At 34.5% G+C, this 21900-nt stretch overlaps 1 protein-coding gene across 3 annotated transcripts; it reads left to right on the top strand.

Annotated features, from left to right (window-relative positions):
* Window positions 1–1477: 1477 nt before the first annotated feature.
* On the top strand, window positions 1478–16990 carry LOC119633420 (alpha-tocopherol transfer protein-like). 3 transcript variants are annotated; one of them, XM_038026969.1, is made up of 7 exons: window positions 1478–1565; window positions 14744–14977; window positions 15058–15149; window positions 16011–16164; window positions 16224–16528; window positions 16590–16740; window positions 16811–16990. In XM_038026969.1, the coding sequence occupies exons 2-7, from the start codon at window positions 14791–14793 to the stop codon at window positions 16855–16857; spliced, it is 936 nt and encodes a 311-aa protein (XP_037882897.1). In that variant the 5' UTR covers window positions 1478–1565; window positions 14744–14790; the 3' UTR covers window positions 16858–16990. The 3 variants fall into 3 exon arrangements, with proteins under 3 accessions (XP_037882897.1, XP_037882895.1, XP_037882896.1); XM_038026967.1 differs by lacking the exon at window positions 1478–1565 and adding an exon at window positions 1624–1668 and having other exon boundaries at window positions 16811–16989; XM_038026968.1 differs by lacking the exon at window positions 1478–1565 and adding an exon at window positions 14284–14390.
* The last annotated feature ends 4910 nt before the right edge of the window (window positions 16991–21900 follow it).

Here is a 21900-nt window from a genome sequence, read left to right as displayed (position 1 = left end):
TTACCTCCAACTGATTTAGAATCAGTTTCCGATTTACCGAAATTCATGTAAAAAAAAATTTTGCTTATTTCAAAATTGTCCGACAGAAATGGCTGAGTATTAATATGATTTGAAAGAATTTGCATCGAATAGGTAAATTTTTTGAACTCCCCAGTTGTAAGTCCATAACTGCGAAAATTATAAATAATATATATATATAAATAAATACGTACAAATAAATATATATATAAATTGACATAAAAATTAGTCATATCAAATTTGGATCACGTAGGTCTATGTGCACAACTCTTTCTCATGCATGATAAGCTTTTAGTTGGCAAAAAGGTCTAATCTTTTAGTATTTTACAAAGGCAATTGGCCCGTGGCAATAACATGCTTTATAAAAGTTAGTTATAGCAAAGTCGCGCCATGTAGTGCCATTGGATCGCAAGAAACAAGAAAAGTAAGTCATTTTTAACAAAAATTGATAGCCAATGAGAAGCAAATTACTTTTAACTAATTTGGGCCTTAGTCAGTTTATGTTTTGAACCACTTCCTAAACAAGAACACCCATGAACGGTATGCTTTTATAGGAAAACAAGATATAATTTTCAGTATATTATCGTAAAGGTAGTTAAAGAATTATATTAAACGAAGCAGTGTAGAGTATTTAATAGTGCGCCGCGTGCGACTCTAAAATTGTTCATTTACTTCCTTGTTATGTTATATCAAAAACTTTTATCACTTCTTTTGCTTATGTAAAAATGCCAGGAAAGACAAAGCTTTTAATGCAAATGTAGCGATTAAATAAGCATACACGCTTTTATTCATTAAGAACGACAACAATGTTAAGTCAATGACTTAATGGAATAACAATTAAACCCTTTCTATGACATTCATTGCGAACTTAACCTAATTTCAATATTACAACAATAAAAACAGAGTAGAGCAACAGACTGAAAAAAGCAATGCCAGCAGTTTCATGGAAAGATCTTATTTGAAAAGCGAAAGCATAACAGTTGAGCCGCAGTCTTCGAACTCACTCACTTGTTGAATCGAAAGCTTTTCTTTGCCCCCGTATAAGAGATCGCGAAATGGAAAACGAAAACATCAAACTTAACGTCAAAGTTGGAAAAGAGTAAATGAGCGATGATTTGCTTTGTATTGTATCTGTAATCAAGAAAAGCTTTAACACTTTATCATAGAGTTTGATTAATTGAAATATGTATTCATTTATGTATGCGAATAAATAATTAAAATATATTCGAAATGGAAATTTTCCATCATAATTTTAATATCTTCAATGTCTTTATAAAGAAAAAGAGAAATAATGTTTATCTAATAAAATTATGTTTAGAGTAATGTTAATTTAAATAAAACTCAACTTGAGTGCGGCTTTTTTGCTCTTCTAAGAAATTCACTTGATTTCCACGCTGAAGTCATCGCAAATATATTGGACGGTATATCTTAAATTTTATATCCACTTTAGTTACGGTTTAACTGAACGTAAGATCAGTTTGTTCGCATTTATCCAAGCGGTCAGTTTAACAATTTCAATCACGGCTTACGAATTTTCTTAAATAAAGGCAAGCTTTTGCGTATTAAAAAAAAAAAAAAAAAAAAAAAAAAATAAAAAAAAATAAAATTAAAATATACAAAAAGAAGCATAACTTGCAACGCAGGTATCAGGTAAACAACTCTTTGGTTGAAAAAAAAAAAAAAAAAAAAATTACAAAACTTCCGCATAATTATTGTTTTGTTCAAAAAAACAACAAAAATAAGAAAATAAAATGTGAATATAGGAGTTAAGATGCATCTTAGATACCATTTATTAGTTGTCTCACGTCGTAGGCGCGTACATACAAGCATAGTTGTACTCCAAATTTCAATTTTAAAATTCGTGAGGTCATGGTTGCATGAAGATGCTTTTGACCTACTTATGCAATATTTGAATTAAATGCTGGCTTACGGCCAAAGCTATAGAAGGTCTTAACTGTGTACGAAAGACTCGTTTTATTTATTGTGACGATATCAACAAAACCATTTCAGCTCATTGTGGTTAAGCTGATGCGTGATCTCCTTAATTGCAAACAGTAGACTATAGGAGCAACAGATAAACTATACTGAGCTGAATGAAATGAGTCAGTTTTTCAATTAGCTTTATAGCTATTACAAGTGAAAAGGTAAAGTTAACTTACTTCTGACTACTGTAGCTATAAAAATCAAACTTGATTTTTCGTTGCATATCAGTGCGCGTTACATACAAACGCACCTGTCGACTTAAATGTTGTAATACGCTTATGTAGAAGCATGATACATAAGAAGTGAACATCAGAGCTGGCCAACAGTGTATTTGTATGATAATTAATTATTTCTCTTGAAAAATGTGTCGCAATCGATCGGAAACACTCTGCGTTTAATCTTTGGCTAGTCCTTCTTTTTCGCCTTGCAAGCAAATTTTGTTTAAGCAAAGTCTTCCCATAATCTTGAATGATTTTAAGATTAAAAATATTCCAAAAATGATTATACCCTACATCGCGGAAGTGCATGAGATGTAGACCTACTTTTTCTTACAATGGTCGATTAAGAAACACTTTCTCAATCTGAAGCTTGTCTGTCTCTCTGTAGGTCTTGTATTGTTGCCTTCTTCAATCTGCATGCCACAAATTTTTGAGATGTTTTGGTAAAACTTGCTAGATCGTCGCGTCTGCCTGTGTGTCCGTCTTGTATGCTTGTATTTTACCCACAGGTTGCAGTTTTTCAAATATCTTTATGAAATTTGATACGCTGGTTTGTGTTAGCCCAAGGATCTATGCTATGGAAAATGATTCAGATTGGACCAGGTTTGCGACCATTCTATGTAAAACTCTAGGATAGGGTAGGGTTTTCACTAGTGGGCCGTGGCCCGTTATAGTGTTTTTACTTGTTTTAAGATAATTGTGGAATTTTTTGCTATTTTCAAAATTAATTATTATGCAGACGACAGATTTACGAATGAAATGAATGACTCATATGAATATAATACGTTATTACATCTTCTTGTGTCCAATAGCAAACAATTGAAATTTCAAAAGTTATACAAAATTGCTTGACCCTTTGGTTAAAGTCGGTTTCAGGAAATGAAGTTTAAATGAAATCAATTAATTACTACAGTAATAACGCATTACTTTGAAATTTTTCATTTATAGGTCAACATTTGTGATGAAAAGTTCATCTAAACTGGCGACCAGTTTATCATCTTGCATTTAGGACATATTTGATTAGGTAGCTACTCTCTTGGTTAGGTTTTATCTGGTTCTCAAGTCTTGCTTCATGTGTAACTGTATGGTTTGTTTCTGCGATGTCCGCTATTAAGTCTTCTGATCATTTTTCAATTTTCGGTTAATTTTCCAACTGGCTATAAAATGATTTCTCTTAAATACTGATTCAAGTTTTCCTACTGATTTTGTAATCCGCGTTTACTCTAGGTAAACCAATATTTCTATTTCAAGGTGTTTTTTTGTAGTTTAGTGCCTTCTATGTCAAAGCACTCAACAATGTCTCCTCAAATTATGATACGCGGTCACAGAAAGATGAGGAAAGAGAAAGACGTAGCGAGTGACCACAGAAAAGTGGGAGTCCGCCCAAATCCCCACTGAGCGTTCACTGTAGCTCTATCGCACTGCAATTTGAATCCGTGAACATTGACTTTGGGTCGCGATTCTTGTCTACTTTCGGGAAAATTTATTAAAACTTAGTTGATCCTGTAAACTGTATTTGGCCTAGCAGCGGCTTGCTATCTTATTTCTTTTCATAATTAGGTAAACCTTCAGCTTACCTTCTAGCTAGTGTTCTGGTAAATGCAATGTCTTTTTGCTTCTCTTCGTTATTTTCCATTATTTTTACTAGACTTCTGGTCAGTCGATGTAACTGGTTACCCTCTGTCTGAAGTCATTCTTTTCAGAATATTGTTATAGTAAGATGTTATTGTTATTACTTTCGTACATTTAAGTGAGCTCGACCGAGACTTTGACGGATCAAGAGATATACTTACGTGCATCGTAGTTTGCCTTTTTATCATATATTATTTCCTTACTTAACATATATTATTAAGTTTGTTTAATTGGCTTAGCATTGCCAATGTATTTCTATGGTAATAAATATCCACATACGTAATAACTTTAATCCATTCGACTTAATTATTATAAAAAAGCTTTAACAATCACAAATTTAATTTTGAAAAGATTATAAAACCCCTTTCATTACGCTTGTATAATATATGTTAATGTGTAGAAATCCTACGCTTTCGAGTATTATCTGACATTTGAATGCATGGAAGACGCTTCACGCAACACAGACAAGCGTTTGTCGACTTTGTAAGCGATTCAAATCACATGGAAACTAATATTATTTTTTTTTATAAAAAAAGCTATTCCGATCTTTTACGTTAGACAAGTTGAGACAGTGTAGGTGGAGGATGCGTTTTCTAGGAGAAATTCTCAAATATACAGCCGAATATTTGACACTGGGACCAGCTATTGGATGTAAGAGAAAGCAATGTGCTTTCTTATCATAGTTTTGCATCAAATTTTCAACACACAGAGTAGTAGTCTCTAGAACGAGATTGTTAAGTCGTGAAAACCGCCCTTACAAACAATCCTTTTGAGTTGCGACAACTTTAAATAACTAAACAAATAAATATATTCGACCAAGAGAGATTCCAGTAGATCGTATACTAATCGTATTGCTAATCTCGAAGAAATCCCCGCTGAATGTAAGGAGAAAATAGCTAACTCTACTGATACTTCCCCAAGTGCAAGATACAAATCGAGTTCAACCAGTTCCAGCTGCATATTCTTACTAACAGGAGCATTAAAGCCGGAGGTATTTTTTCGAAGAAAAGCTATATCAGTAGCTCTAAATATAAGTGGCACTAATTAATTTCCAAATCCTCCTATCATGATAGGTATTACTATGGAGTAATTTATAATAAAAGAAAATTATAAGTAAACTCTTTCAACTGTGATGTTGTTCAGAGTGCACGACTGATAAATGGATGCTTTACTTGCCAAATCCATCAACTCCATAAAACACGAAGTTGAGAAAAATGATAAAATATTATAAACAAATTATTTATTATTCAGTGGCCAAGACGATTTTGTCATTTATTGGTGTCAATACTTATTATCAGGGAAATTCGTTTTGAATCTTTACAGTCAGGAGTTAATGAAGTGCTTTGACGTTAAAATTTAATAAAATTCCAAAAATGGAGTTAATCGATTTGGCAAGTGAAGCATCCAAATATGTTTCAAAAAACAATTTGAAAACAAGCACCGTTAATAAATAAAGGGAAATATTTCAAAATATTAAAGATTATTTTTATAAATTTAATATAAATGAAATAACGGAAAATTTAGATTAATTCCGATCCATACAGATCTTATACACTCGTTAGGTAAAAGCAGAGATAACGCGGCGTTTAATGGTTTCAATTTACCCTCATTATATCCCTTCACCCGAAGGATGAGGTATATATTCTACTTGGCAACGTCTAGAAGGAAGCTTCGGAGACCACGCAAAGTGTACGTATTCTTGATTGGCATCAAATTGTGAATCGATTTAAGCGTTTCCGTCTACGCGTTTGTGTTATGTCTGCAGTAAACATTCTCTCGTTCGTAAAATGGAGGATATTGTTTACAAATCTGCAAAATAATTTAATATGACGTAAACTTTTCAAAGGGCATGCCTACAACGCCCATTAGTCTACGCGCCAAAAAGCGCAAACATCTTTGCTTTGCGTATTTTTTGCTTTCTATTCATCAGCTACAACACATGTTAATCTACAACCGAATGTCTGTATAGCAGTCATACCTTGTGTACCACTTGCAATATAGGCGTTTATATGAAATAAGACGACCACTATAATTTACTAAATCTCGCAATCTCATTGAATGATGTTATGTGGGTGTTGTCATGCGGTACTTGTGAGCTGATTTCGTGCAAATATTGTGCTATTTAAAAAGTTACACAGCGTACATTTCTTTCGCACTTTACAAACATTTCAAAGATGAGGTTCTCTTCTCTTTGGATGCGGGGTGCCTAATGATTTGGTTGCACTTAGCAATCTATGTTTGCCATAGATGCTTAGTGTGCTGGGACAAAGACGTCTCCAGATTTTAGATTGCGTATCTACATCTGTAGGCAAACTTACTTCCACGGTGGCTGACGGCGAGCGGGAGGAATAAACTACTATTCCATCACCATCTATGGTGGTGACCGCCGTTATATGGGGTAACCGACTGGTAGTCATTATATCATTCCGCCCCTTTTTTGTCTGGGCAAACTGGGCTACAGATTACTTCTGCTTGACTTTGAATGAAGTGAGTTGTTGCATTAGAACTCCATAACGAGGTGTTTTCGATCCGCTCCCGTGAATTCCTTTATGTATGTGTCTAAATACAAGCGACACGAAATTTTTCTAAAAGTCGTTGTCTAGCTGCAACTCATGTTACGACACAGTTTCTGATCAAACAACTACTCGAGATTTTCCAATGCTGATATGCTGTCAAGTTCGGCGATCGCTTGCCTACTTCACAGACTTTCCTGATACTGCAGCTATAAATGCCATAAGGCAGCAATATTTCCGAAAACGGTCAAATGACCATGAAGGGCGTACTGTTTGACTTAAGATGTCTTTGCTAAGATAGACTGCGAATTAGATCGCCAACAGCAGTTGCTACAGAACTATGCTCTAGACGTCTGCTTTGCTCCCATCATGCTTTGGCAATAGACCGCTTCTCGGAAGAATTTTTCTAAAAGTTCTAGACCTTGATGCAAGAAATATCTGAAATCCGATAAAATGTCCTTATAGGAGAGATGTCATACATATCACTTTTACCCGCATTTACCTGTTCATGTGGCATGTTATGCCTTTCTTTCGATCATCTTTAACAAATGCCACAACGAGGCCAGCATGGCCTTTATGATGTTTACTGCAGTAATGCGGTCTCATTTAAAGGAGAGAGATCTTTTCATACCCAGGCTTTGCGGCTATAATTTTCTTACTCTCATTATACGTATTGATTAATTTGAAAAAGGTTTCGTCTTTTTTTGCGAAGAATAAAATCAAGTTCAAGTAATCGCAATAATTACAAATTATATAGAGCATTTCCTGCAAGCACAGATATCACGTAATGTGTGTAAGCATTGTAAAATGCAAGCAGGTTAAGGTCGTTGAAGTAGTTTACCTTAATCGAGATGCATTTAAAACGGGTACAGTTGTAAGTATTTAAGTAAAAGGTAAATAAGGAAAATTTTTTAAAATGATTAATCTTTGTACCTGTTTTGATCAATTATTTTTTAAGTATCCGTTTTATAACACAAATATTCGTTAAACGACCTTAAATTAAAGGTTTGTTATAAACGAGTATCTAATATAATTGCAATTAGTTTCGTAAGCGTTATTTTTTTTTTTCTTTAATTCAAAATCCAATGTTATTATCAGTTAACTGTGAAAAATTGATTTATTTCATTATCTTACTATGAGATCGTCTCTATAATTTCCTTCAACAATTCCTACGAATGTAATACAAAGTCTCTCATTATTTATGTTGTGTTATTTAAAAAGCAACGCAAAACTTTTATCGTTTCGAAAATTTTAAATAATTGTTAGAAAAGGTGGGGAAAAACTAGATAGAAATTTTTAAGTGACTTGCTGTTATGTAAATTGAAGTGATGTTTGCTATATGTACTATTTACTTTGGGCATTCACTACCCTTGCTTGGAAGCCAAGCTAATTTTGTTATTTTACTTGTTATACTCGGAAATAATTACCGAATACATTAAATTTCTCCAGTCATTGAGAAGCGCTTTATTCGGTTTCTTAGCCTTGCAATTGACTTCCATAAGCTAGGAATACGAAAACACTCTCTCTCTCTCTCTCTCCTTTACAGATCACAAGGCTTTAGGGTATTTAGCTCAGCATTTAGCAAATTGAAGTTTAATGCAAATATTTATTTAAAAATTTTCATTTAGATTCGTAGTGGCTTAGTCGGCACTGATAGCAGGGCTAAGCAAGTTTCGAGGGTTCGTTCCACCCACGAGCCGTTGATTTAACCATTAAAACTTATGATAAATATTATTATATATTGCTTTTATTTTCTCTCTCTTTCTCTCCTTCCCTCTTCCCTTTCGGCTCCTTTTTGAAATTCCTAAAATATTAGATTGTCGCCAAATTTACAGGAATTCTGTTGGCGATCAGTTTTTTCAAGTCGTGAGGAAATAGATTTAATCCATGTGATCTTTCACTTCGTTTCGCTGTTCTTCCATTATTAGTTAAGCAGAACTCTTTGGACTTAGTACAATATACTACAGTGACCAGTGGATGGGCAAACTTGTGTTAAAATGCTTATGCTGCTCCTATTAGTACTCATTTAGTTGGTTACACGGGCCAACTCAAGTCATAGATGAGTAATGCGTAGAAAAAGTATTCATTAAGAATCAAAGCTTTCAGCAGAAAGTTGGAAGATCGAGAGTAACTTTTCGGTATCTAACTTTTTGATAATATGTAATGACAAACGGGTCCGAAGCGATTTCTCATCTTATCTTTTTTTCTATAGACTCTATACGGAACTCGAAGCGATTGCTCCTAAAAACTTCAGTGATTTTAGTTCAACATCATACAAAATGTTATGATTTTTCCGACAGGCATCTAGAGTACGGCTCAGGGTGTATGTCAATACTAGAACAATGTCGGAGAGACTTAATCAAAAAAAAAAAGCGAAGCTGTTGATAATTTGGTAAATGATCTGCTTGAGACTCGGAACCTTTTAATAAGCGAATATTTTGCCTTTTTAAATGACCAGCCGTTCGATGGGTGTCGTTGAACGTGCAAGAACGTCGGTAATAGTTACCGAGGATTGTGGCTAGAAATTTAGATGATATGCGAATATGGGAATGGACACTTGCGTTGAGCCAGTGTAAGTCAGTAGGCCTCTCTACAAGCAAACGGAACGACAAAATTAATATTTCTTCATTTTTAAGTAGTGGACATAAGAGTAGTTTGTTTGTAATACAAATGTAAATTATTCTCTATTACACTTTTCTCTTTCTACACTTTCTCTTTTACACTTTTTCATTCATTTATTTTTCCATTTTTATGTCATAAGAAAGGGTTCATTAATTCCGTTTGGGTCTAAGACATTGACATTTATACTTCATTTTATTATACTTTTGTCACTTTGTGTATTGTTAAGCAAAACAGAATCCGTGGATAAGTAAAGACACGACTGGTATCGTTCTAGGGAAGAAAAAGAAATAAACGATAACTGAAAACATGTGATAATAATTCGAGGAACCTTTGCAGCCCTAGCAACTGACATACGCAAAGTGATTAAAAGCAACTGGATTTTCCCAATCCGTCAACAAAAACGCGCATTTACTTAGACATTGTTAAGCTCCATAAAAAATTCTAATAACGTCTTTTAATTGTAAATTCATTTTAAGTACGACAGGTAGAGTAACAAGCATACCTAAGAAAAAAAAGTTAAAAATATATATTAAAGACTTTAATACATACTTCCTCTTGCACGTCTCTAGTGGAATGCTCTGTGCTTCGTAACGTTAATGATGGCGAATGGGATGAGCAAACAGGTTTAAATTTGTGTTGTTATGTGTTCATTGTACAAGTCACAATTTTCGAGATATTTTAATGAAATTTTATACACTGGCAATTTTTGGCGCAACATTTGGCGTAACGATGGATTATGCCATTTTTACAAGCACTCTCCATATAAAGCCCTATATTCAAAAAGCTTTCATATATTGTATAAGAACCCCTATCAAGGCCTTTACGTGGCACCAAGCCTCAATTTTTATATGCTATGTATTTCACAGGCAGTGAGTCTGATTAACATTGGAATTTTTCCCGCAATAAGAAATGTGTACCTGTTAACCTGGTCCATTGTCGAAATATAAAAAGTTATCTTACTATTTTGTACTATTAGGGAACACATAGGCAAATATAAAAAAAACACAAAAAAACCATATTGCAGTAGACAAGAATATTGAGTATTGTGAGTCTCGTTAATATTGGATTTTTTTCCTCGGGAAGAAATATATACCTGTTTTAAATTTTGACCACGTAAGCTTGCCAAAGCCCTTTTATTAGATTAATAAGAAGACCTAATTTTGGGTATTTGATGACGAAAGTAAGTGAAGAAGTATCAGATCCCAAGAAGAAAGCAACTTTACTACCACTTTTGGAGAAGCTCTCAGCTTTAATGTGATCAGTGAGCCTTTTCAAGACACCAAGTAAAAATTTCCATATTTTCAACATTTGACATAAAGACTCACTATATCAAATTTGCATCACATAAATAGGATTTCTGGCCTTCAGCCCCTATAAGTGTTCGTATGAAAATTAAGTCCGTTCATGGTATGATTTTGAAAATATTATGGCGAAAATAACTGAAGCGTTCCACTAAAAACCAATCTTCCCAAATTTGGACCGCTCTTCGCGAATTCGAGTGGAAATCAAACATTTCAAACGAAACATGACTTTTGATAAATTGTGACATGAAACTAAGCTAAGGGAGCTAAGGGTTCCTCTGGAAAGCGTTTAGATAGTGAGCGAATAGGCAGGTGGCGAGGTGGTTCCAAGAGTCGGCATTGCTCGAAGCGAAAGATGTTATGTAAATGCTTGTAGATCTTCCTTCCCATAGGGAAGGCTATCACTGAGGCTGTCCAATTTTCTTCGGGTATCTGCAAATTTACACAAATTACAGGTGCGGCGTTTTATTTCCGCACCAAGTTATTCTTACATTGAAGTGTCTCTTGTTAAACAAATTATACATAAGTTGTTTAGAGCGCTCAAAACTATGGCCTTCGCATTACCATTTGAGTAACAAAGGTAAGATGGATGAATGGGAAAACTATATGCAGACAAGACAAGTGTCTGCGTAAACTTTCAAACTTTTTGTTTGTATTAAAAAAAATAATCATTTTATTCACATTATTTACGAAATCTGTTTACTAAACCTTGACCTTACCATTTATTCATAAGTATCTTGTGGGCAAAAAAAATTTAAAAAAAAGCAAAATGTAAAAACAGCCGTTTTGGACGGCAAAAATTGATGATGTTTATTTTTTAGTTTTTCGTTTTTTCTTCTCTTTTTTTCTTCTTTTTTTAAGCTACATTGAGTATCGTTTGCTTAATAATAAATGGAAAAGTTGTGATGGGAGTGCTTTGTTATATACATATGTATGTACTTATGGTAAATGCAAGGTTGAGTTCAGATTGAAGAGTTTTAAGCACGTATAGGATAACTGTAGGAAATACATATGTTAGTTAATGACCTCAAGTTGTTGGTGTGACCCAGAAAATTGCAAGTTCAACAAGTATGTGGGGATTCAAATTTAAATACTTGTTTAAAATGAATTTATAAACTCTTATAAATTTTATGGAATAAATAAAAAAATGTTTTTTTTTTTAATATTTTTTATATAAATCAAATAATTAATAAAACTCAAAAAAAATATTTGGAATAAATCGACTTAATTGGTTTAAGATATAATTTGTTCCGGTATTTAGCTATCAAGACCAAATATTTTGTCATATAGTTTTCGTTTTTGCCTAAAGCTAAGTTTTATGGACAACTCTGCGTCCGAATACAAGGACCTTGATTTACTTTTAAGGGTGAATGTGCGTTTTGTTGATTATAACTTCAATTTTTACGTTACAAATAATGTGAGGGAAATGTCGTTGAAAAATAATGCATTTAGTACCTCGTCAAAGTATTTTTGTTACGCATTAGTTGTAAACATATTTACGAGTTGCTTGCACACAATAATGAATAATATTAATAAGTGATATCGTTGAACTTTGTCCGGCATTGCTCTTGAACTTGTTCGAACTTTTTCATATTTTTAATATTTTTAGTGCAGCACTTGCCATAAGTTACATTTACTATCTATAGAAAAATTGACAATCACTTACAGTTAAATCTTTTTATGCCCACTACCGAAGAATAGGCTCATAGTCATTTTGTCATTTGTTCGTTTGTTTGAAAACTGTATCTATTCTTGATCAATAAACCAATACTGCATTGGCTTAAGTATGTCCGTCTGTCCGTCTTTGTAATGTCTATTGTAAACATTCTATTGACATTGGAGCTTCTTCCCGCAGGCTAGTAGCTGAGAACATCTCTGTTTTCTGGCTTTTTCGTTGACAATTCCTACCTTGTAGCATACATGTAATAACAATTTCCACATGATTTCTGCAGAGAGGACAAATCAGCCATGCCCACACAATGTTGTAGAATATAAAAAGTTGAGTTTTTCTTGTTTAGTCCTATTTAGGATGATGGTGATGGGTATAAAAGATTCGTTCGCCGCTGAATATAACTTCTCTTACTTTTTTTTAAGATACAGATAGTGGGTGTAACAGCAATTCGTGTAAACAGCGATTTTTTTTCCTTTTTAACTGGTGTGAAGTTAAATTTCGTGTAGATAGAAAGAGAATTAGATGAGAATATGTATGAAAGATTGGCAGAAGCTGTTGTAACCGGGGATAGATCATCGACTATTATGGTACATTTTTTTGTTGGCACATTTACCATTTCAACAAGTCGGCGCCTCTGAAACTCTGTTCTAGCGAGAGAAAATAGTGTAATTTTATTGGTACCCTGTGTACTCACCACACTTTTCTCAAAGAAAAAAATTGAATTGCGATACTCTACTACATTGTAAAAAGTGGGACCGGCTATTTCCATTTGCGTTGTGGAATATGAGTAAAGAACAAACAGTCCTATTTTTTTTCCAACTAGAGGTTCTCTCAGTTTACGCCGCCGATTACGATTTCTCTCACTTTCCTCTTACCAAGCTGCATACAAGAACTGATAATGTTTCTTCCAAATTTGGGGATAAGGAGGATTTGAGGATGTGCCTACGACAAACATTGCACAGATAAGCAGACGGACACTATTTAATCGATGTACACCAATCCTTTACAGTGTTTCTGAAGCTTTTTTCTACTTCCCAAAATCCTCTGCGACGTAGCAGGGATAAGCAGGTCAGTAGGAGCCGCATTAAGGTTTTGTATGTGTTATGTTCGGTTATTAAACACTCTACGCCATGTCGTGTAAAATAATTCATTTATATTCATGACAAAGTACCAAAAATTATGTCTCCCTTCTTTCTATTTAAAGCATACTTTTCTTGGTAGCTCTTATATGAAAGGAAGCAAAAAAAATAGACTTACATTGTTCAAATTCGTATAGTGCACCAAAGTTTGACCTTTTTGCCGTATAAGAGTCCATATTTTGTAAGAACGGCTGTACGGTAGAGAGTTAAAAAAATTGGGCTATCAGATTCAAAGTTTTTCATATCAACTTAGAAAATCGCTGCATCATTACTTAGAGATTTTTTTAGAGAGGTTGGGTCATTGATTTTTTCATGTGGTGACTTTTTATACTCTAGGCCGTTTTTGACGCAAGGCTATATAAAGTTTGTGCGAATGTATACAACATCCAGAAGAACTTGAGATGCACCCATCATTTATTATATCGATCGATTCGGAATCACCAAATTTGTTCAAAATAAGGCGTTATATGGAAAGCGATCGCAAAATTATTCGATTTCAATTCATTTTCAAAAGGAATCATTTTTGGGCCAAGACGCGTCAGTGTACAGAAAACTATTCTCCAAAGATTGGTAGAATAAATGTTATCTCTTTGACTGTCACTTACATACATACTCTGCACAACATGTAATGTAGGGCGTAAAAAAGAAAATTATTCTTGGTATGTTCGCAATCGGTAAAGCAATGGGTCATTTATGAAAACACATTTGATCGACGTTAAGAGAGGCTGATTTTCAAGAAAGTCAAAAAGATCTACATTTTAGATGACTGAAGAGTTGTTGTATTCATTTAACAATTATTAATTAAGTAGACTGCAGTATGCGTTCGATGAGAGAAAAGACTTTAGATGCACACTGACCCTTACATCCTAAAAAATTTATCATTGTATTATTTGTGTAAAATAACTTTTGCTGTATGTCAAAATATTGAATAAAAATGCTCTCTCTCAATATATTGTTTTCGCAACCACTGCGCAGGTCTTAAATGGATAGTCCTGTCGAAAGCACAAGAATTTCATTATAGATTGTAGAAAAATCAATAAGGATTCTCATAATAAGTAAAGGAACGTCAAATGCTTAGTTACTTAGTGCTTAGGGTAAGGGATTTAGTCCACTTCAAAATTGAATGTTAGACGGAAGGGTGTAGAATGTATTATGGGCAAAAACGCTCACAATTTCTTTGATATAAATTCTCGACATCTTCCTTCGTATTTGTCATAACAAAGCAGAGAAACGCTAAAGATTTTGTTTTATTCAAATTCCTTTTGAAACTAAGATGTAGAGCGTAACGAGAAGTAAGTGGAAAAAAATGAGTACTTGTCGTTTTCATTTAGCCATCGAAGCCAGCCTTTTAAAGGTTTCCGTCCTCGATATATGCTTAAGATCCATAATATTCTAAGGGCAGCATTAAGAATTTTCTCCCACAATTTCTTACATAAGTTTTGTATAAACTAAGACATGACTGTCATAGAGGTAATTAATTGCAGTTCCTCTCCTTTATTAGGAGGTATGCATTTAAGGTTTTAAATGACTAAGAAAGTATTACCCTTTAAGAGAATATTTAAACTAATTGTTTAAGACAATTGATTGTTAATTATTTATATAGTTTTATGGTAAATTTTTGTAAAATATGTTATTTTTTTTAAAGATTACTGCCGGTTATTAAAGTGAAGGAAAACAGGATACCTTAACAAGATGGTCCAACCAGGGAAACTAGCCTTTGATGAGGACAACTTTCCCTACATTGATTTGGGTACTGTGAGGATGTGCATGGATAGACAAGAGGCGCCAGATTGGGCGTTGGAAGTAGCCCGCAAAGAACTGAGGGAAACTCCAGATATAATGAAAGAATCCTTCGCTAAAATTAATCAATTACTAGATGGTATGAATGTTTGTAAACATTTTAGGAGAAAAAAAATGTTATAAAAGTTTTATTAAAAAATTTGGTTTTTTATCTTACAGAAGAGAAACATCTAATAGTACCTAGAGAAGAAACGTACTTGAAAATCTATTTAAGGCCTGCACATTATTATCCAGAAAGCGCCATAAAAAGGGTTCGTAGACATAGCAAGAATGTACTCACATATTATTTAAAAACGTACCAGGACAGTACGATAATTAGCAAGATTTGAGATAGGTTCACCATAACCATTTTATGAATCGATATAAACTTGTCTGTCCGTCTGTCCGGTATCATGTGTTTCTTCTGTTCACACTTTTAAGATATGTTGAAGCAATTTGGTACACAGATGTGTTTTGACGAAAAGACGAACGCTATTGAAAATGGTTCGGGCCGAACGACTTCCAGAGACAAGTCAATCTATATGAATCCTAGCTCAGTTTCTTGTAATTGTCGCAAATGTCTGGGATAGAAGCGCTGGGTTCACTTATGATTTGGGAAGGGGGGGATAAGGCAGACTTTCAACTCCGGCAAACGTCAAGAAAGGATCTCCAAAACCAACAAATCTTTTGGCAATGCATTTTTAATATTTCTTAAAATTTTCGTTGAAACACCTAAAAGCTCTCTGTACAAGCTCCTCTTGATAGCTGAAATCGCAAAAACTACGCCTAAAGTGTAAAATGATCGCGATCTTTGCACCAGGGCTATATAAGTTCGAGCGACTTTTTTGCTTACTAAAGTACGCCGTTTCAGCCATTTTCATGACATATATGGAAAAGTTTATTGTACACAACCTGATCATTACATTCTTAAATAATTTTATGGTATGGTGTTGTTCTTGGAAAACGCGACATATAAAGGAAATTATCTTTAGCGACTTCAGCAACTACTACGCGTAGTATGTAAATATTATATTTTCATCGTAATAAATAAAAAGATGAAAACATAAGTGGTCATTCAGTTTCCTCTCTTCCTCCTTTAGGTAAAGAATCTTTTCTCTCTTTTTTTGTTTTAGATAAAGAATTTTTTTAATACGAAAATCAAACATCCTGAAGCCTGTAGAGATCTTCTTCCAAGTAAATTGAAGCATGTCTTTGACGCTGATGTGTTGCAACTCTTGCCGGTTCGCGATCAACATGGTCGCAGAATGATAACGATACACGCCGGAAGTAAGTAAACGAGTCAATTGAATTTTCAATTTAATGCAAAACATTTGTATATACGATAGAAAAATGGAAGCCTTCTCAAGTTCCTCTGATCGATTTATTCCGTGGTGTACAAGTAATGATTTGGGGTGCCATGATAGAGCCTTTATCGCAAATTTGCGGTGGTCTCGTTATTATCGATATGGAGGATTTATCCATGACCCAGATTATGCAGTTTACCCCTTCCTTTGCCGCAATGCTTTTAGACTACATACAGGAGTGCATATGCTTACGTTTAAAGGCGGTGCATATTGTCAATAACTCGTATATATTCAACATTTTATTCAACATTTTTAAGCCTTTCATTAAAGAGAAATTAAGGAAACGGGTAAAATAAAAGTTCATATGCTAGACATCTTGTAAGCGTTGACGTAACATTTTGCTTGCAGCTTCACTTTCACGGCAAGGATTTCAAATCGCTCCACAAACATATCGATAAATCCTGTTTGCCAGCTAAATATGAAGGGACCGCTTCTTGGGAAATGCCTCACAGCTCTTTAACGTATGAATTATTCCATTGGTACGAAGCGGACTATGAAAGTATGTGTGCTTTCCTTTAAATGTTAAGACTTTTGGTTGAATACTTAAAATTTATGAACTCTCATTTCAGAGGCCGAAACGTATGGGTTTACCGAAGAATATAAAAAGAAAAAATAATTCTCTATTTTATAAACCGTTCTTTTGTCAATTTTTTGCCCAGCAGTAAGCTAGATTTTCTAGGTTATATCATGTTTTTGTGATATTTTTTCATAATTGCTTTGCCTCTCATTAAGTATTCGTTGCGAACAAAGAAAGAATTTGAAAACTAAATGTTGAACTGTTTTTCCTTTTTCTTATATTAAATATTTTCAAATAAATGTAGATTTTATTAAATGGTTGAAGAAAATTTTTGAAATGTTTATTATACTTATTAAATTTTAAGTGGAGATAATTACATAAGACCGTAACTGATATATTCACCTATATGCTGACAAAAAACCGCTTCTGAAATCTCGAACTTCTTTTTCCTTTCCTTCTGCTTTAATTCAGCAAATCAACAGCAGACGATTCACTGTGCTGAGTAAAACAGGTTCAATGCGAACATGACGTTCTATTTTTGAACCGTAACAAGGAAAGAGGGTTTGACTGTAGTAGTATATATGTTTTGTGTGTTCCCCGCGTAGAAGCGATTATTTTGCAAGAAGCTGTAGCATACTCAAAGGGCTTTTAACAAAACGACGTTTCCCAAGTTTTCCAGTTATTTGCTTATTCCATTTTATTTCAGCACTAATGTATTCTAGGATTATGTTTATTTTGCAAATGATTTTGAGGTGATACAGTGCAGTGAGAATTTCATAGCGTGATATGTGTCGAGGAGAGCAGAAGCGTTAGGTAGATAAGAGAAGTGTACGAAAGAGCAGATGTGAGATAATCGTTTATATGATCTGATGACAAACTTTAAAAAGAGGCAAAAATAAAGAAACTACTGTTTTCCAAAGGTCAGCTGAAGCAACTACTTCAAATGTTGTCAAGACATAATTGTAAAAAGTGTTAGTTAAGAGTAACAGGTTCGGTTCAAAAGTTTCGTTAGATGATATACTTCGAGGTTCCAGATAAATTTACTATCTGTTCGTATATATATATAGTCTGAATTCTTTTCCAGGCTTGAAAGTTTTGAGATATTAAATTTAGCTCTGTAGGCGTTAAGGACTATCCTTGAAAGTTAAGCCCCCGTATAATTGCTTTTGACGAGGGTGTCGCAAAATAACTTTATTAAGATGGCCTTAATCGGTCTACAATGAGTTATGCTATGGCTAAGCCTAACAAGAGCCTTTTGAAAAGCTGCAAAACAAATCACAATAGCAATAATCGAAAAGACTTTACTCTAAGAGAAGTCAAGGCAACAGTATCGGAGAATGCTTTAAATGAGTGAGTGAGATCCTCTGTACTTATCGAACAATTTCAATAAAGTGTCACACAAACAGAGAATGAGACAAACACCACAAGCAGCAAAAGGCTCATAGAGTCCCACAAGCTTAGCGAAGTTATAGCGACTGTTTTATCTAGCAAATCTACTATTTTTTTTGAAAAAAAGGCTTCAGCTTTAAAAACCGCTCGACGTACTTAGCGTTTCTGTTGATGAAATCAAAGCAAGTCTGCCTACATTGTTACTAATATCCATTTATTCCGCTTTGTTTTCTTATACTTAAATGCTTTGTTTTCTTATACTTAAATGCTTTTTCTGGTAAAATGAAGGCGAATACATAAATTAAAGGGTAGCGACCAAAACCTACATTCAGTTGGCGTGGTATCTTTTGGCATTTCCTGTACGACTTCTTCACCTTAAAAAACTTAGCCCTAAGAAAAATATATGTAAAAAGTGTAAATTTTAACAGTATATATAATATGTCTATGTATAAAATATATAAACAACATAAAAAAAACCTCAAACTCTATGGGGATAGATGCAAAACTTGTCTGTCTGTACAAATCGTTGTTTTTGCAAAAGCAAACTTATTGAGCTTTACAGCCTACCACACATTACGTTTTAATTGGCAACGACAAGGACATCGATCTTTCGAGCGTAGAAACTATCAGTTCACAACAAAGCAAGAAAACATTAACTGTCCAACTGATATAGATATGAAATGTCCAAACTTACAATGTACACTGCAAAATTTGTTAAAAAAGAGCAGGCGGCAGTTATAGTAGAAAGCGAACTACTGTAGGATGATAGTAGAAGAAGAAGATATAAAGTTCTGAAAAGTAGGCTAAAGATGACCCGATCAAAGCACGAAAGCGATCGATATCTTGGAAAGTATCAATCCAACAATTTCAGATTTATGCTCGTTGGAAAGGTGACGTTTCGCACCAAAAAAATTGCTTTTGCTATTTTTTACGTAGTCCTTTCAGTTACAGGGTGTTAAAAAGGGAACTCAGCAAAGAGAATGTTCGGTACAATTTACACTTTTTCTTTGGTAAAGACGAAAATGCAAGCCAGCCATTGTAAAGGGTTTTTAAGGTCCCAATACTGCAATAGCCAATTGCGTGTAATATTGGTTTCGTCCATTCCGTTCATGTGTTTCTGATGATAAAGATACACCTCGCACAGGTCGAAAATGTCGATGAAATCGAAGAAATGATCCAGTTGACAGGCATGTTAGCAATCGTAATATCGTCCAAGAGCTAAAGATCGACCACAAAACAGTTTTAAATCATTTGCTCAAAGCTGGGTCCAAAAAGAACCTCAATATTTATTTGCCACACCAATAACACAAAAAAATCATAATGGATCGAAATTCAATCTGCGAAACTTTGGCCAAATGTTGTCTTGGTATCGGATCGTATCTTTAGTTTCTAACGTCTGCTGTATCGCGAACGTGTTAAAAACACAGCTTAGCATCTTTGCTTTCACATCACGGCAAACCACATGTTGTTAACTTCACGCATGCTTTGCAAGAAGAAAGAGATAAAAACTATTCTGTTACTGTAGTTTCGTTGCGACACACACAGGTACATTTTTTAGCATAAACGTCTAATGCATAAGGGCTTACTCATCGCGTCTACTTTTCTCGTGTGTTTTTTGGGTAAATCCCCCTTTTCAAAAAAGGCTCAAGCTACACAGACGCGCTTTTTATTTATTTATTTATTTTATTCCACTTATACTAGAAACTCAACTAAACAAATAGCAGTCGAGTTCAATAGGCTCTTAATGCAAAACTAATATTAATTAACAATAAAATTGAGTATAAGCATAATAAAACAAATAAGAAGAAAAAAAAAAAAGAAAAAGAAAAAAGAAAAAAAAGCATGTACACTATCAGCATAGGAGCACACTTACAACCGGTACAGGATCAAATTGCAAATGAACCCCTAAGCCATCGCAAACATGCATAAGCCTGGCAACCGATAATAAATTGACAATAATTCACTTTCGAAACGTAACGACTTTTTAAGGATAAAAGCTAGTTTAAATACGACATAGGTAAATCGCGCGTATTAAGCAATGTTGCTTTAATGGACTTTAAAGAGTCCGATAACGAGAATAAGTGGTAGACGTCATTTAGGTTCTTGCAAACGACTCTGAGCGGATTGAACAGCTCATAATTAAATTTACACTGATTAAGCTTTACCAAGATAAAGTGCCTAGAGAAGCGGTTAGGGACATTGAAGCTTACTTCACCAAGTAATGAAGGCGAGTCAATAGCACCATTTATTACTTTAATTAGAAAGGAAACGCCAAGAACAAATCTACGTTTCTCAAGAGACGGTAGGGACAGCAGAAGCAACCTATTTTCATACGGAGGAAGAGAGGCAATCGGATCCCAACCCAAATTTCTAAGGGCAAACAGCAAGAATTGCTTTTGAACTGATTCAATTGAATCTACGTAGCACCTATATGAAGGAGACCACACAACTGAGGCATACTCGAGTATGGGTCTAACCAAACACATGTACAGCCTTTTCGTAATGTAGGGATCATCAAGCTCTTTGGACCACCTTTTTATAAAACCAAGCGCGGACCTAGCTTTGCTAATCGAGAGCTCAATATGCAAGTTAAAACGTAACCTATGGTCAAATAGGACGCCTAAATCCGTAATCGAATCGACGTCCTCCAACTTATGCGAATCTATGAAATACTGAGTAATGAATGACTTTCTTCTTGAGAATGAAAGCTTCTTACATTTACTCAGATTTAGTTGCAGGAGATTCAAAGAGCACCATGCAACAAAATTATCTAAATCACCTTGAAGCTGATGTGATTGCGATTCAACAGAGAAGGAAGAAAACAGTTTCACATCATCAGCATACATTAAGATCTGGCTGGAATTAACCACCGATGGGAGATCGTTAATGTATAAACTAAATAAAATGGGACCCAAGTGACTTCCTTGAGGTACGCCAGACGTAACGGGGAATTCATCCGAGCTAATGAAGTTAAACAAAACTCTGAAGGATCTATTGTGCAGATAAGAGCTTATCCATTTCACTAAGTAGGGTGGGAAACCAGAGGCTTGGAGTTTAAAGATAAGTAGTCTATGGTTAACCAAATCAAATGCTTTGCTTAAATCAGTGTAAATAACATCTGTGCGAGAGCCACTAGAAAAAGCCTTGAAAACATGACAGGTAAACTCTAACAAGTTGGTGACTGTAGATCGCCCTTTCCGAAAGCCGTGCTGGTGCGGAGAAATATACGAATTAATGGCAAAGGCTAAATGCTGAGTCACAATACGCTCGAACAACTTGGGCAAGACACTCAACTTGGCTATGCCTCTGTAGTTCTCAACAAATTGTCTACTTCCACTCTTGTGGATAGGAATAAGGAAACTACTCTTCCAACATGAAGGGAAAACACCTGAACACAAGGACATGTTAAAAATCTTTGAGATCACACCACACAACTCGACAGCGCAAGATTTAAGTACACATGATGGAATTCCATCAGGTCCAGGCGAACAACTGTATTTTAGAGAACTTAACCCTTTGAAAACATCATCTTCCGAAATAACCAAGTTAGGTATTGAAACCGAGTTAGTTATAGGATATGGGTAGTTTCCTGATAACTCAAAATTAGCAATCGAAAAGTTTCGTTTGTTCTCAACATAAGAATAGTTTCGAATTATATTTTAGTTTTCCTTGGAGTGTGAACGTGGACAGTTGTATAGTAGAGCGGCCAATTAATAAAAGTATTTATTACACTAAGAAAGCAAAGGTGTAAGT

Source organism: Glossina fuscipes, unplaced genomic scaffold (genome assembly GCF_014805625.2).
Source record: "Glossina fuscipes isolate IAEA_lab_2018 unplaced genomic scaffold, Yale_Gfus_2 2, whole genome shotgun sequence".
Lineage (NCBI taxonomy): Eukaryota > Metazoa > Arthropoda > Insecta > Diptera > Glossinidae > Glossina > Glossina fuscipes.
This window is presented reverse-complemented; position numbering and strand designations above follow the sequence as displayed.